Raw genomic sequence first — 16,086 nt, 5'->3', positions numbered from 1 at the left:
CCATTGGAGCGGCCCGTGGACACGGTCCACTTAATGAGTATAAGGCCCATCGGTGCGGCCCATGGACGTGGTCCACTTGATGAATATGAGGCCCATTAGTGCGGCCCGTTGATGCAGCCCAGTTGATATATATGAAGCCCATTGGAGCGGCCCGTGGACACGGTCCACTTAATGGGTATAAGGCCCATCGGTGCGGCCCATGGACACGGTCCACTTGATGAATATGAGGCCCATTGGTGCGGCCCATGTGATATGACCCACTTGATATGAATAAGGCCCATATGATGCGGCCCACTCGTTATATATGAGGCCTATATGATGTATTCAAGGCCCATGGGCGAGGCCCATTTGATGTTTTCGAGGCCCATGGGTGTGGCCCAATGTGATGCATATGTGGCCCATGAGTAGGGCCCATGGCGATGTATATCAGGCCCTTGTGTGTGGCCATGGGCCCACTATACGTATGGCCCTATGTGGACCACTCCTTGGGAGCAATGTTGGTTAGATGTCCACATTGATGGGCAATGATGGTTAGATGTCCTCATGTGACCTTCCCTTAAGCCTTGTTAAGCCCATTCTGACCGATTTACCGATTTTGATAATCGGTCGATTCCGATTGACCGATTGCCAATTCTGATTGACGAGACCGATTTGTCGATTCTAACTATCAATCGATTTCGATTGTCGTGACCGATTTGCCGACTCTAATTTTCAATCGATCCCAATTGTCGTGACCGATATGCCGATTTGATTATCGATCGATTCGATTGTCGTGACCGATTTGCCGACTCTGATTATCGATCGATTCCGATTGTCGTGACCGATTTGTTGATTTGATTATCGATCGATTCGATTGTTGTGACCGATTTGCCGACTCTGATTATCGATCGATTCCGATTGTCGTGACCGATTTACCGATTTTGATTATCGATCGATCCGATTATCGTGACCGATTTGCCGATTCTGATTATTGATCGATCCGATTGTCATGACCGATTTGCTGATTCTGATTATCGATCGATCCCGATTATCATGATCGATTTTGCCGATTCTGATTATCGATCGATTTCGATTGTCGTGACTGATTGCCGATTGACATGACCGATTCACTGATTCTGACTATCGATCGACCCCGATTGTTGTGACCGATTGCCAATTGACGTGACCGATTTGCCGATTTCGATTATCGATCGATTCCGATTTGCCGAGGCCAATTGTATAGGCCGATTCTGATTGCCGAGGCCGAGTATCGAGGCCGATTCCGAGTGTCGAACCCGATTGTTAAGGCCGATTTCGATTGCTAAGGCCTATTGTTGATGCCTACATAATGCATATGCGACCCGTAGTTGAGGCCCATTGTGATGTATTTGAGGCTCATGGGCAAGGCCCATTGTAATGTATTCGAGCTCCGTGGGCGTGGCCCATTGTGATACATTCGAGGCCCTTGTATGGAGCTCGATGTGATGTATGTGAGGCCCATGAGCAGGGCTCGCCTGTTGTGTATATGTGTCCCTTGAGTAAGGCCCACTGTGTTGTATATCGGGCCTTTGTGTGAGACCGTGGACCCATTATATGTTTGGCTCTATGTGGGTCATTCCTTGGGAGCAATGTTTGTTAAATGTCCACATTGTCGAGGTCGATTGTCGATGCCGGTTGTGGATACCAGTTATGAGTATGTGACAGCATAGCATCATGATACATGCCCATACGCATCATCTGCATGTTTGTTATGAGAGGTGGTTGATCATTGCATATGTCATTAAGCATGTTGTGTTATGAGACTCCCTGATAGGTGGAGGTTATCTCACATGAGCACGCGATATGTGCAGGACTGATGCATGACTGAATTGTATGACTCATGCATCTCGCATTATGATTCTGTATGCCCTAACGTATTTCCCTTTCAATATTGTACTCAAACGATTATATTAGTGGCTATGTGATGATGATGTTGCTTTTGTGATTTGGGTAATCTTGTGGTTATGCTCATTACGAGATAAATGTACGTTGAAAAATCCTCCTTTTAGGATCCCAGGATCGAAATCTGGCGTATGAACGCTAAGAGTCGAGAATGGGGTACTACGGAGGCTGTCGGCACCGAATTCGGCAATCAGGATTCCTGTGAATCCGATTTTCGGGTTTGGGGCGTGACAATAATATCATTGACATAAACTGAAACAATTGTATTCCCCTTTACTGAGTATTTCCAGAAGACAGAATGATCTGAGCTACACTGGTGAAAAGAAGCATCCTGTGTTGCATAAGTAAATTTGTCAAACCATGCATGCAGCGACTGCTTGAGGCCATATATAAACTTGCGAAGATGGTACACTTTCTTTTTCTCCCCCTTTCAGCAAAAACTGGGTGGTAGGCTCATATAGATTTCCTCATGAAGATCACCATGTAAAAATACATTTTTTACATCAGGTTGATGAAGTGGCCAGACTAAATTTGCTATAAGAGACAAAAGGACACGAATGGAATTCATTTTGACTGTAGGAGCGAACGTCTTAGTGTAGTCAATGCCATAGGCCTGAGTAAAGCCTTTTGTAACAAAGCGAGCTTTTTTACCAATTAACCGTACCATCGGGCTTGTGCTTGAGAATGTACACCCATTTACAACCCACCGCCTGCTTTCCCACAGGTAAATCAATGAGCTCCCATGTCTGATTTTTCTCCAAGGCAGTCATCTCCTCCATCATGGCATGCTTCCAGTTCGAGTGTGCTAATGCAACATTCACCTAGGTAGGGAAAGATATGGAATCCACATTGGTAATAAATAACTTGTAGGAAGGAGAAATCGAGTGACATGAAACAATTTGTTGGGGTTCGAGTGAACAGTGCTCGACCAATTGAGGACTCTGTTCGACTAGTCGAGCTTACGCATATTTGAGTTCGAATCTTGTACAGAGTGCGGAAATTGGAGGCGGTTTCGCAAGAGGTGCAAAAGGAGGTTTCCAAATTTAGGCAATGCAAGAGGGTTTTCTAAAGCTTTACAAGGGTTTGCTAAAGGGTTTAGGGCTATCAAAGGTGAGAGAGAGAGAGAGGAAGCTTGTGGAAGGGAGGTTATGCTCGTAGAGGTGATCTACTGTGCACTCGACATCTCAGCGCTTCTACATCCTCGTGATTGGTGAGATCTCTCCATTTTTCTTTTATTCTCTTATTGTTTATCCACTCCTATGTGAGTGAAGAAGGTTGTAACGTTATACTTCATAGTGGATTATTGATCTGGATGAGGTCCGGTGGTTTTTACCTATTTGAGGGTTTTCCATGTAAAAATCTCTTGTGTGGTATGGTTTATGCTTTGATTTATTTCATTGCTTTATTATCCCATAATTCTGATTTGTTTAGGGAGGTTAGATCATAAGGTTTTCGGCAAGGCCCCCAACAAATTGCTTTAGATATGAATAGTAGCTTAGTTATCACACATCATCTGCATTGGTGTAGAAGGAGAGAACCAATTTCAGTCAAGAATTTCTTAGCCAAAGCAATTCACTAGTGATCTATGCCATAGCTCTGTACTCGGCTTTAGCACTAGAGCATGCATGCTCTAGTTTATTCCTATTGGCGAAAAGGGGGAAGCCAAACTCTAGTGTTATGGATGGAGGAGAAATAGTCAACCACTGATATGGACTGATTCATGCATTAGCTCGTAAGGAGGAGGAATTACGACTTAAGTGATGAACTGCCTATCCATACATCATTCCAAAAACTAATGTTCTTGCTGTTACCCAAAGATATGCCAATTCTTGGAATGACCTTGCATGTCATGCTGTCAATAGATTTCAAGCAATAAGAAGCTCTATACAATGAGGATTTCTTGATCCACCTCACTGAGCTCTCCAGCCCATACTTACCCGCAATTACCTTGTGCCAAAGACTGCTCTCTTCCACCCTGAACCTCCAAATCCATTTACCAAATAAAGAGGATACAATTAAAATTAGTTTTCTGAGGTAGCGGATGGAGAATATATTATATATACAAAATTTTAGTGTTGGGAGAAAGATTTATTCTCGACCACATGCACAACGATATCAAAATCAAAAGAAAGCAGAAAAAAAAAAGAAGCAAACTATAACGCAAAGATTCACATGGTTTCCTTTCGGTACGTTCATAGATTCACATCGATCCACTATACTCAAAGTCAAAAACAAAATAACAGCTCTTAATAAAACGACAACTCTTTCTCTCTCTTTCATGACAAAATATATATTATCCCGAACAAGCTAATGTTTACATAAAATTCCATGTAAATTTATGAAATTGCCCCAAGCAAGGAGGCATTGCCTCATTTGACCCTATCGAACTCAACGCGGACCTTAACCCATGAAAGTGATGGTTGAATGAGTAACACACTTCTTATGATCAAGCTCCACAAATAATAACAGTTGGGCCCTATAGAGTTGGTTGTTTTACGAACTGGTGGTGAAGACAAGTGGTTAACTATGTAAATTGCGTATCTTAGCTGATCATTAGGGGTGTACACCAAGTCAAGCTGGCCTCAACTCGACTCGGCTTGGCCACTAGCTGACCCCAGCTCGAACTGGGCTCGGCTCAGTCCTCGAGCTTGACTGGCCAACTCGACTCAGTTCAGTTAGTAGCTCAGGCCAATTCGAGCCGAGTTCGAGCCAAAATTGAGCCTACGCGGCATTTTCACAAACACATGTAGTGCGCTTTCAATTTCTCATTGTATGTAAACTAGTAGTGGTTGTTTACAAGTATTTCATCAAACACTTTATAGGCAACATCAAAATCAAGAAAAAATGGTATTTGTTTCATATACATACCTTCCTCGCCACTAGCTGACACTTCGTTGAGTCATTTCATTAACGACTTGGTGAGCAACATCAATATCAAAGTAACCGAGTCACCGAACTAGTTCGATTCGAGTTCAATTCGAGTTGGGGTTTGATTCAAATCGAGCTTGGGCAGCTCGAACTTGGTTTGAAATCTTTTCAAGCTCAAAAAATCAACTCGGCTCGAACTCAACTTCAAACTGAGTCGAATTGAGTTTTTTTTAGTCGAGTCGAGTGAGCTAACCAAGTTGACTCGGGTCATGTACACCCCTACTGATCATGTGTTCTAACTTGAAGTATCCGTAAGAGCGGAACGATAAGGTGAAATATAGGGCTAATGAGAATGTCCTCCGGAGATGGACTCTCGTGTTAGTTTGGCAAAAATAAAAATAAAAATAAAAATGGTACAAGCTTTTAAAATGTACACTTGGTGCATTTGTATAGCAATCCAAACCTTCCAAATCCCTGGACAAATTGTGAATGGAACAAAACAAGAAAATAATGTCAGTGAATATATTGTTAAGCATCTCATATTTCTCTTAAATGGTCCACTCACAAGTTACAAGTTTACTTTTAACCGTTCATTTGACACCCACTAATCACTAATCAAATGGTTAGGATTGCTTAGTAAGTATAATTTTAGAGCTCCATCCACATTGGGATCATAATTTGAAACGGTAGAATAGCTGTACATGGGAGCCACATGTGAGGAGGATGAGTCACATTATATTTTGACCCAGTTTGGGTTAAGTTGGATTGACTGGGTTCCGATCAGCTCGTCTGCTTTTAGTGGGGGGTGACTTCACATCCCATCCATGGCTTGGGAAAACGATTGCTATAGATAATAAGGCCATATCAAAGGATTCAATCATATGATTAATGTAATTTTGGGGACAGTTCAGATCAATAAATTGGGCAGTCCAAATCAACCGACGCAAAGGTCCATTTTAAACAAACAAAAAAAAAAAAACCCATAGGTCCGGTTTAAGCAAACAAGAGCCCATGATCAGATGCTAGGATTGTTTAGGGCCTGTTTGATAAATTACCTCGTAAATGAGTAATAATTACTTATCAGGTAATCACCGCCGAGACTCTGGCGGCCTAGCTTGGTACATGGGTAATAATTATTTATCACGTAATGACCGCGTTGTTTCTTACGCCGAGACGTTGACGGCTTAACTTTTGGACGTTTAATTTGAGGATGGCTGCCAAATGAATATAGGGCTCACTGTGATATACGTGATATATCAACACCGTTCATCATATATGTCAACCTAATTTAGCCCATGAAACCAACAATGAGGTGGATCCAAAGCTCTAGTAGACCACACCATAAGAAACAGCAGAAATTGGATGCTTACTGTATAAAAATTTTTGCGGCCCTCAGAAGTTTTGGATGAAGCTGATATTTGTGTTTACCACTTATTAATGTTTTAATGACTTTATGAACAAGTTAGATGACAAATAAACATTAATGTGAGGCTAATAAACAAAATAACTTTCAACAGTGCACATTAAAGGTCATTATTTTTTGTGATATGTGTCATTTGAGCATTGCATCTGTCTAAATTTTAGATTTAAGCCCTAAAATCTTTCGATAAAACAGATGGACAGTGTGGATATGTCATGTACATGAGGTCCACAAATTTAAGTAAACTTTTTTGAACTAATTTTTCGAGACGAAAATACGTTTGCAATTTCAAAGAGGGTGAAAAGGTAATAATAACCTTTTTCGAAGGTATCTCCCTGATATACAGAAATCAAACGGGCCCTGCATCGTGTACAATTTTTCATCACGATGTGTATCATTCATCAAACCCGTTCATCATGCGTGAATCATCTGGATGAAGAACTGATAAAAAAAATAATGATAATAAGATTGATAAAAATCTCAGGTGGGCCACGAATCATGAACTTAAATGCTTTAGTCGTAATTTCTATTTTTTTCCATTTTTGTGGCCCACCTGAGTATTACACATGGATGAAATTTTGAATATACGGTGAACATAAGTGTTACTACATGATGCACGGAGTCGATTTCAGATAAACAACACAGTAGGCCCCCAATAGCTTGGATGTCTTACGCGCTGTGTAAAAACAGGCGTTGTATACGATTTCGGTACATATTAGAACGGATGATAACCCGAACATATAGAACAAGAAGGGGGAAAAATCAAGGACACGTCCATTTCAGTCCGTTCCAGAGAGAGGGAGAGATGAGAGCGATTTCCACTTCTCTGCCTTCCGTTGCTCCTCGGCTGAAAATTAGCCGTTGCTCTCCTTCTTCGTCTGCTCTTCTCTGTTCTCCACTTCTCTCTGCCAACTCTCCTCTTTCTCTAAATCCAAGGCGCAAAACCGGTAGAAGATTTTCCAGGCTTGTATTGCAGTGCAGCAGTAACAAGCAAGGATTTGGCTCAGGTATACCAGACTCTCCTTCTCCTTTCAAGCCTGTGTGTTTGCTGCTTGCTTCTGCATAGGATTTTCCGTACATGTGGGGTCCATGAAGTGATTAAAACCACCGGCGACCACTTGATGCGACTAAACCACCGCCCAAGCAACACGCCACCAGAATCAAACGCCCCTTTGATTCCAACGGCACACGGAAAATGCGATGATCGTGTGCAATAAATAGAAAGAAGATAATGGAGAGAAACCCAAAACCACAACCACACAAGAACACACGATATACATGGTTCATCACTTGGGCTACATCCACGTGCAATCCGGCAAAGAAAAATCGACTATAGCAAGGAGAGATTACAAAGAAACAAGGAATGAAGTACCTTTTTCAAGAATACAACAAAACCCCATTGAATCCAAGTTTTAAAAGAAAAGCCCTCCACCATTGCAATGTTAGCAATAGAGCTTTTCACCTTGAATACCTTGAAAAGAAAACCTTGGAGCACCTCTTGGAAAACCTTGGAGCCTTGAATCAAGCCTTCAAGAAGAAAACCCCCTTTTGAGACCATTTCGTGGAAGAAGAAACACTCTCTCCAAAATTTGTAATTCTCACTTAACCCCAGAAGCCCCCTTTTGACAAGTGAAATGGCAAAATGCTCCTCCGTGCACTAACAATTGGGCATTGCTAGCATGTGAAACATGGGTCATATGGGCTCAAGAAAGGGAATAAACCAAAGTAATTTTGGTGTCACAATTTTAATAATCTCCACCTTGATAGCAAAATCACTTCCTTGCCTTGCCAATCCACCATCATTACCTTGCCTCGAAGCCTAGAGAAGTCAAGCTCCAATCAAGCCTCTCCACTTGAACGGTCTTTGTAAGCATGTCCGTTACATTCTCCTCTGTTCCTACCTTCGACAAATGAATTTGGCTATCTTCAATAACTTAATGAATAAAATTGTGCTTAATTGCAATGTACTTGCTTCTCTTGTGATTAACTGGATTCTTTGCCAAATAAATGGCGCTCATATTGTCACAAAACAAATCCATAGGTTTACAAACAAAACTTATCTCTCCCATAAGTCCTTGAACCAAACTGCCTCCTCACAAGCTTCCGTTGTTGCCATGTACAGTCGATAATGCTACCGTTCCTTGAAGCTTTGACATCCAACTTATAGGACCATTTGCAAAACAAAATACGTATCCTGAGTCGATCCCTTATCAAAATCACCGACAAAATTTGCATCAACAAAACCATGCATCACCTTTGCCCCTTTGCTATAAGTAAGCACATGATTACTTGTGCCTCTCAAGTATCAAAGTAGTAATTTTTCCACCTCCTAATGTGCTTCCCTAGATTTGCCATAAAACGACTAAGCACCTCAACCGCATAAACTATGTTCGGCCTAGTACATACCATAACAAACATTAAACTTCGAACCACACTTGCATATGGAGCCCAATCCATATATCCTTTTTCCTCCTCCGACTTTGGACTTTGTTCTGAAGATAACATGAAGTGAGCCGCCAATGGAGTCTTTACTGGCTTTGCCTTGCTCATGCTGAACTTGTTGAGCACCTTTTCAATGAACCTTCTTTGAGAAAGTGACAAGGTTCCACTTCGAGTTGGAGAAAGGATAAAAGTGGGTCCCTATAGAGTTAATCTGGTGGGTGTTCAGAAAGAAAATAGTTTCAAAAGGATATATTGACATGATTAAAGATGTGTATGAGGGAGCAATAACAGATGCAAGGACAACTAGTGGAGAGACAAGTGAATTTCCTATTATTGTAGGCTTACACCAAGGGTTGGCATTGAGCCCATACCTCTTCTCATTGGTTATGGACGAGCTAACAAGGCATTTGTAGGAAGAGATTCCATGGTATATGTTGCTTGCAAAAGATAGTTTTGATTGACAAAATGAGGGAGGGAATAACCACAAAGTTAGAATTATGGAGGGATGCTATAGAATTTAAAGGACTTAATATTAGCTGGACTAAAAATAGAGTGTATAGAGTGCAATTTTAGTAACAATTGGGGGGGGGGGGGGGCGCACTTTTGATACCTTCGATTAATAATTAATGAGAGATTGAGAAGGACGTTTCCTGTAGAATTCAAGTTGGGTGGAAGAAATGGATATATGCCTTTGGAGTTTTATGTGATCGTCTTGTACCACTCAAATTGAAAGAGAAATTTATAGGATAGCTATGAGACTTGTCATGCTTTATGGGATAAATGTTGGGCAGATAAATAGCAACACGTTCATAGGGCAAGTGTAGTTAAAGTGAGGATGTTGAGATATATGAGTGGCAAGACGAGGAAGGATAGAATTAGAAATGAATGCATTTGAGGGAATAAAAGAGCAATATTTATAGGTAATAAGACAAGGAAAAGTAGACTTAGATGGTTTGGTCATGTGCAATAGAGATCACAAATTATGATGGTTAGGAGTGAGTTGGTACAAGCTGAGGCTCTAACAGGGACATGGATGGAGGTAGTAAGAAAAAAATTGATGACATATGGTCTAACTAAATGTTTGACCCTTGACAGAGTAGAATGGCAGAACAAGATTCATGCAGCCAACCCAATTAATTGGGATAAGGCTTAGATGATGATGACGACGACGATGATGCAACTAGTACAATGAAATGGTAGCTTTAAGTGCACATTTTGATCATATCTTCGTATAGATTTTTGTTGATATTTATGCCCATTTTCAGATACCTTTTCAATGATATTTGTCAATTTTTCCTCTATTAATGTATAATGACACTTATGGTGAACCACTCTCTTAATTTGTAGTCTCTTTTCCAAATCAATTTCATTGGAGTTTCTTCCTTAAAGGCTTTTTGGGTCCTCTTGCTTACTCAATTTTAGATTGAATCAGTTGATTGATTTCAAGTGCATTTCTCTCTTAATCACTCCTTTATTTATTTATTTATTATTTTTTAGTTCTCTCAATTCCATGATCATTGATCTCTTTTGCATGTTTTGGTTAGTTGTTCACTAAACTCTTTTAGATTCAAATGGATTTCCATTTTTTTTTCATGTTAAAATTCCTCTTTAGTGCTTCTCAACACACACACATGCACATGATGGAATCCTATTATAGGAGAGAGAATACAAAAAGAGGGAGAAAACTCAAAAAAAGAAAGAAAGAGAAGAGGATCTGGGATCAAAATTCGAAGTGGTGAACTCTTTGCAAGATAAAAGAAGATTTGATGGTCCATGATCAAGATCTTTGGTCCCCAATCTGTTGATCTAGATGCTTGTGACTCAAAACTCACATTTGGACTCTAACCATCATTGAGTGCCCTAGTGCCCAAACACATCATGACATCCATCATCCACCACATTTGACGCATGGAAGGATGTGTTGAGGTCAAGCACCGTCTTCCTTAGGGGATAGCTACTCTGAATCCATGGAGCTTCTCTGGACTCTTCACAGAGATGCCTCGAATCCACGAGGAAAGACTTTTTTTTAAAAAAACAAAAAAACAAAAAAACAAAAAAAAAAAAAAGTAGAAGTAATTCTAGAAATCCGAAATAAGTTGCTTGATGATTTTCTAATCTATATGTGTCCCTGTTACACCATTAATATAGAAAAAGGAAAGAAAAAAAATTCGTAATTACCAAAAATAGCAAAATTCTAACTCTAATAAAAATCCTAATTCTAATAAAACTCTTCTAAAGCCTAATTTCTAAAAATAAAAATTCCAAATAAACTTTTGCTAGAAGAGTCCTAGCATGATTACAAGTTATTTCTAAAAAAGAAGAAAATCTAAAACTCTGAAAATAAGAAAATATTAAAAATCGGAATTACTAAAAATAGTAATTTTTTCCTTAAATTTTCGTTTTTGAGCTGAAAGTGTGCATTTTCTGGCGAAACGGATAGGTGTGACCCACTTGGTGGGTCTGTTCACCTCGGATGACCCGTTACAGTAAAGATTGATAGGTTGTGCGTCCCGTAACGATACCCAGATCAAAAGTTATGATCAATTTACGGTCCACCTTCTTTTGGTCCAACCATGCTAGGAATGTATCGGTGCCACGTCCTACATCAACATTTTTCCTCACAAGCAGTTGTTCTGCAATCAATATCTTGCCTTAAATGATCCCCACTCTGTCGATATAGATGCTTGTGACAAAAAAATTCATTGATCCAATGGCCAAGATCCTTAAAGATTGGTGCAAGGATCTTTCAATCTAGGAGAAGTTTGGATCAATGAAATTATGGGCCCCACTTCTTGAAACATATCCTCAAGGATCATATAATTCCTCCCCTTCTGACTGGACCAGGTTCATGGAGTCGGGAAATACAGAGTTTTCTCTTGATTGCTCAAGGTTGATATATCTCTTACCTTTTCTGCTGTGTGCTGTGATGTTGATGCTGTGCAGGTGAGAATGATAGCAAAGCTATTTTGGATGCTTTTTTTCTGGGAAAGGCTTTGGCAGAGGCACTTAACGAACGTGTGGAAGCTACAGTAGGGGAAATCTTTAGCGTTTTTGGTCAGTGGCAAGCTGAGCAACGAAAGCAAGTGCAAGACTTACAGGTAGCAATTTCAGTAGGAATGTAGCTGATTTATGTAATAACTGGCTTCCTTTCTCTGTCTTTAATTTCCCTGGGACACAGTAGTTCCAAAGCTTCAAATTATTGTCTTCATCTATGACTTGGAATTCTCGGCCAATCCTCTCAGAGCATCAAACATATTAATAAATAAGCGATGCTATTGATTTTTCAATATACAATTAACATAGAAGAAGTTGACTAACTGATCACTGGGGGGCAGGGTTTTAGAATTTCAAGCCTTTGATGTTAAAGCACTTTTTCTATAGAATTCTTATTATTCGATATATGATCATTTTCAGTATGGGCATCTTTTTTGCCAAGTATTTATAAGTCAATGTGTTGCAATTTTTGCTCTCGTGGGTGTTCCTTTTTCTGGTGGCAGATATGATGTGCTGTTTCCAAATCACAATTGCAATATGAAACAGACCTTCTCATTCCTTTCTCACCTGTGATGTGGGGAAGAAGGGCATGGAAGCCCACCTTGCCTCAAACATCAAGAATATCATGTCCGCTTGAATCCCCAAACCAATTACAGCTTTGTTGTACAAGCAAACGGGCCTTATTCATCATTTGGTACTTGTCATTTGAGGAGAGGCTCTAAACTTTGGTTATGTTTAGAAGAGATTCATGATCCTTGTGCTCAGTTCACCATCTAGAAATCACCTGACCCCAAGCCGACTTGCCTGAGTCGGCTTGGTTTCAGTGGAAAATAAATGTGTCATCTGACCAAGCTGGGGCAAGCGTTACCATTTTTGGTCCCCAGCTAAGTCGCACTCTGAGACTGTTTTGTTTCTGTCTCAGTTAGTAGTTTTATTATTCATCCTGTCGAAAGCAAATGAAATTGCAGGCTCATTAGGGATAGAAGGTGTCACTGTTGAGTGTTGATTGCGACTGCTGCCCTCTTTTCTAGTCTCTTTGTCTGTTTGACTCCACTCTGCTTGTTGATAAACAAAGTTCTTAAGTTATCAGGGAAAAAAATTAGGAGTAAACAGGGGTACTCATTTCTTAGAAAGCTAAGGCATGGTTTTCTGCAATGGTAATAATCTTGTCTGAGACACCAATAGCAAAAGGCCGTTGGGGGTAACTGTCCGGTGATGGAAATTGGACACCCTTGTTCCTAAGATGTTGAAGGAATGGGGCCCGCCACCCTTCAGCAATAGCAAATTTTCACAAAGAGGTTCAAATCAGGTCGTTCTGATTCATCATCATCATCATCATAGCCTTATTCCAACATGAATCCTTTTCTGCCATTCTATTCTATCAAGGGCCATAACTTCAGTTACACCACAGGTCATCAAAGTTGTAACTCATGTCCCTTGCCCTTTTAGAGCCTTCAACTTGTACCAACTTATTCCACAACCACTGGTTATTCCACTTCATTCAAAGAAAAAAGATCACTTGCAATCAAAAGAGTGTTATGAACTATAAAGTTCTAAAAAAGAATAGAGGCTGATGAAACTTATTTTCTTAAGGAGCTGAATGGTAGAAAACTATGGAAAACTGTGGAAATGAAATCAATCTTCATAGATGTGATGTTCTCCTCTGTGAAAACAATAGTAGGTGTGGAAATTGACTTCTAACGATTGACCCTATGCAAAAAAACCAAAAAGCCTGTTTTCCACATTTTATGAGAGAGTTCTCGACCAGAAATCACATTTGTTAAAACTAACGAGCCTTTTAAGATTCTTTTCCATGGTTTTCCTCTAATGTGATGTTTATCTCTTCAAACTTACTTCTTGAGTTTCACCAATCCAAACGAACCTATGGAAAATGATATATTACACCCCATGCATTTGATAAATACCCCTGTTTTTATAATTCTTGCACAGTAAATGGTATTAGAAGTGTACTTCTCATAAGGAAAAAGGGGGGGAAAAAGCGTTGACTTTCAAAAAGAAGAATAAGAAGTGTACTACTCTAATAACAAAAGCAGAAAAATGGGTGCATCTATCAAAAGCTTAGGGTTTAGATATGGGTCCTTACTCTTGCCCCGGTGGTAGACTCACAAGAGTTTGAACACCAGGTCAAGGGTTCGAGTACCCATAGGTGGTGAAATCCCACTACGGCATGAGTGTGTGGGTGTGAAGAAAAGTTCCTAACCGTGGTTGATGCCTCGATATACTTCTTTTATAGTTCTTCTTTAGTTAATGGTTTAGTGAACAATCTATGCAGGAAGAGGTGTTTGAAAGGGCCAAAAAAGCGAAGGAGAAAGCTGCACTTGAAGCCATGGAAGAACAAGGAATCCTTCGCAAGTCAACTGCGCCATCAACAGAAGCTGAGACTCCTGCAGTCCCACCTCCACCACCTGTTCCTAGTGACATTGACCCTCCTCTGGATACCGCGGAAGAATAGCTTTGTCACTTTTATATCATATCGCCTGGCTGCATTTGGATGCCCAAGTGAATTGAATTGCAAAATTCAGTTTAATCAAAAGAGGAAATGCTGAAAATTTAGTGACGCTTGCTCCTTTTCATAACGAGGAGGAAGTAGCGTTCAGCTGTGGTTATGTTCCTTTCGAGTCCAACTTGAGAGCAATGTAATTGCACCTGAGGAAGGATACTGTAATTTGGTCATTTCCACTTCTATTAGGCTAGCAATTGCAATTCAATTGGGTGGTGCATCCCAACACATGCACTGTTGTTGTTATCTTCTTGTTTTCTAATTCGAATGCATCAGCCTTCCATCATTTCTAATATATGGGTATAGAAATACATTGTATCTTCTTGGGCTTGACATTTGCTTATGGTTATATACGCATGTATAGTCATTCATCATGCAGCAAAATTTCATTTTCTTATTCTTTTTCATGTTGGGGCATGTTTGGATATCACTAGTTCCATGAAAATCAATTTTTAATAATCTCTCTGGAATATCACATACAATCCTTTGATATAAAAAACAAAGTAATTGTTATACATTTTCATAGATCAAAATCTCTGATATAAAAAACAAAGTGATTGTTGTCTCATAAATATAAGATTTTTACTTGCTATCCAAATAAATTTTTTTTAAATATAATTTATGTTTTAATAATCTCTAGAACATCGCATATCATCCTTCGGTTAGGTATGACAGGTTTTTTTTTTTTTTTTTTTGGTAGGAGGGTACATAGGATTCTGAACATGCAGGCCCATGTTTTGGTTTGTCAAGAAAGTTGACCAAATTGGCCCCAGATGAGGAGTGCCTTGAAAAATCTGCAATGCTTATAGATCCTAACCCTTTGATTGATGGCCTATGAATAGATGGTCTAAGGAGAAAAACCAAAGTTCAATCGTCCAATGTGAGAATAGTTCAAGTGATTAGCGATCTCCAAGTCTTTGAAATCTTCTGGGTTGTACTCATCAACACCAGTTGATATAATGTCCATGGTCTACGACACACAACATGCGACCAGGATGGAACACCAAGCATGTTATGAGTCCCTAGATGGGTTTCACGCCTCTATTTCACCTTTCCATGAGGGCCCATCAGCAGCAGTAGTAATCTAGAGGCGCCCCTCTACAAAATCAAGGAGATTCCATTTCCTTGTGATATGGTTTCTCAGCTATGGTCTGCCCATGGCTGGGCCCCGTAGGTGGATGGTACACATGGCAATTGTAAAAGGTGAGCAGAACCATTGTCAACAGCACAAGAGCGGTGGTGGTTGGAAAGTCATGTGAAATCGTTCCAGCTGCATGCCATTTAAGGGACGTCTAACACAGTTTCAGTAGCCACAAGACTTCTGGGAAGTTACTGGTGCATGTGCTGGCCCACCAGATCACAGTAGTTCATATTAACCGCAGGCAGTTGCCACGTGTATGCTTGATGTGAGGGTGGTACAACAATCTCCACCGTTGATCACAAACTGTGTTATCATACCGATGTTGATATGTTAAATTTTATTATTAACTTCAAATAAATATTTCTAAATAATTTAATTTTCCCCAGTAACATAACAGCCTGAGAAAATCCTAAAATTTTAAAAATCTCCCAAGAAATTTCCAGCCGAGAAAACGGTAGCAGTTGCCAGGTTTAAAATCCTAAAGAACTCAATAGAGCATATAGGAAGCAGTTCTCATGGATCCAATGCACAAGCATGGCCGACATTCTGATGATCCAGATCGTTGAGACAATTATACCCCAATTTCCCAGACTGGTCCTTTCATCAACCCACTACAACTGTTATTCCAAACCCTCATTCTCAGGCAGGGCTACTGACCAAAGGGTTAGAACCGTCTGATCTGGGAGATTCTTCAGGCAGCATGTATGGTTTAAACGGCAGTTTCAGACTGCAACTTGCCAAGAGACCAAATACACTACAACTCACCCGACTTGTTCCATT

General features: G+C 40.2%; 1 protein-coding gene across 1 annotated transcript; it reads left to right on the top strand.

The window, feature by feature from the left end:
* Positions 1-6,980: 6,980 nt before the first annotated feature.
* LOC131240467 (uncharacterized protein At4g13200, chloroplastic-like) lies at positions 6,981-14,277 on the top strand. The gene is made up of 3 exons (XM_058238715.1): positions 6,981-7,215; positions 11,594-11,748; positions 13,938-14,277. The coding sequence occupies exons 1-3, from the start codon at positions 7,014-7,016 to the stop codon at positions 14,115-14,117; spliced, it is 537 nt and encodes a 178-aa protein (XP_058094698.1). The 5' UTR covers positions 6,981-7,013; the 3' UTR covers positions 14,118-14,277.
* The last annotated feature ends 1,809 nt before the right edge of the window (positions 14,278-16,086 follow it).

This window comes from Magnolia sinica, chromosome 3, assembly GCF_029962835.1.
Source record: "Magnolia sinica isolate HGM2019 chromosome 3, MsV1, whole genome shotgun sequence".
Lineage (NCBI taxonomy): Eukaryota > Viridiplantae > Streptophyta > Magnoliopsida > Magnoliales > Magnoliaceae > Magnolia > Magnolia sinica.
This window is presented reverse-complemented; position numbering and strand designations above follow the sequence as displayed.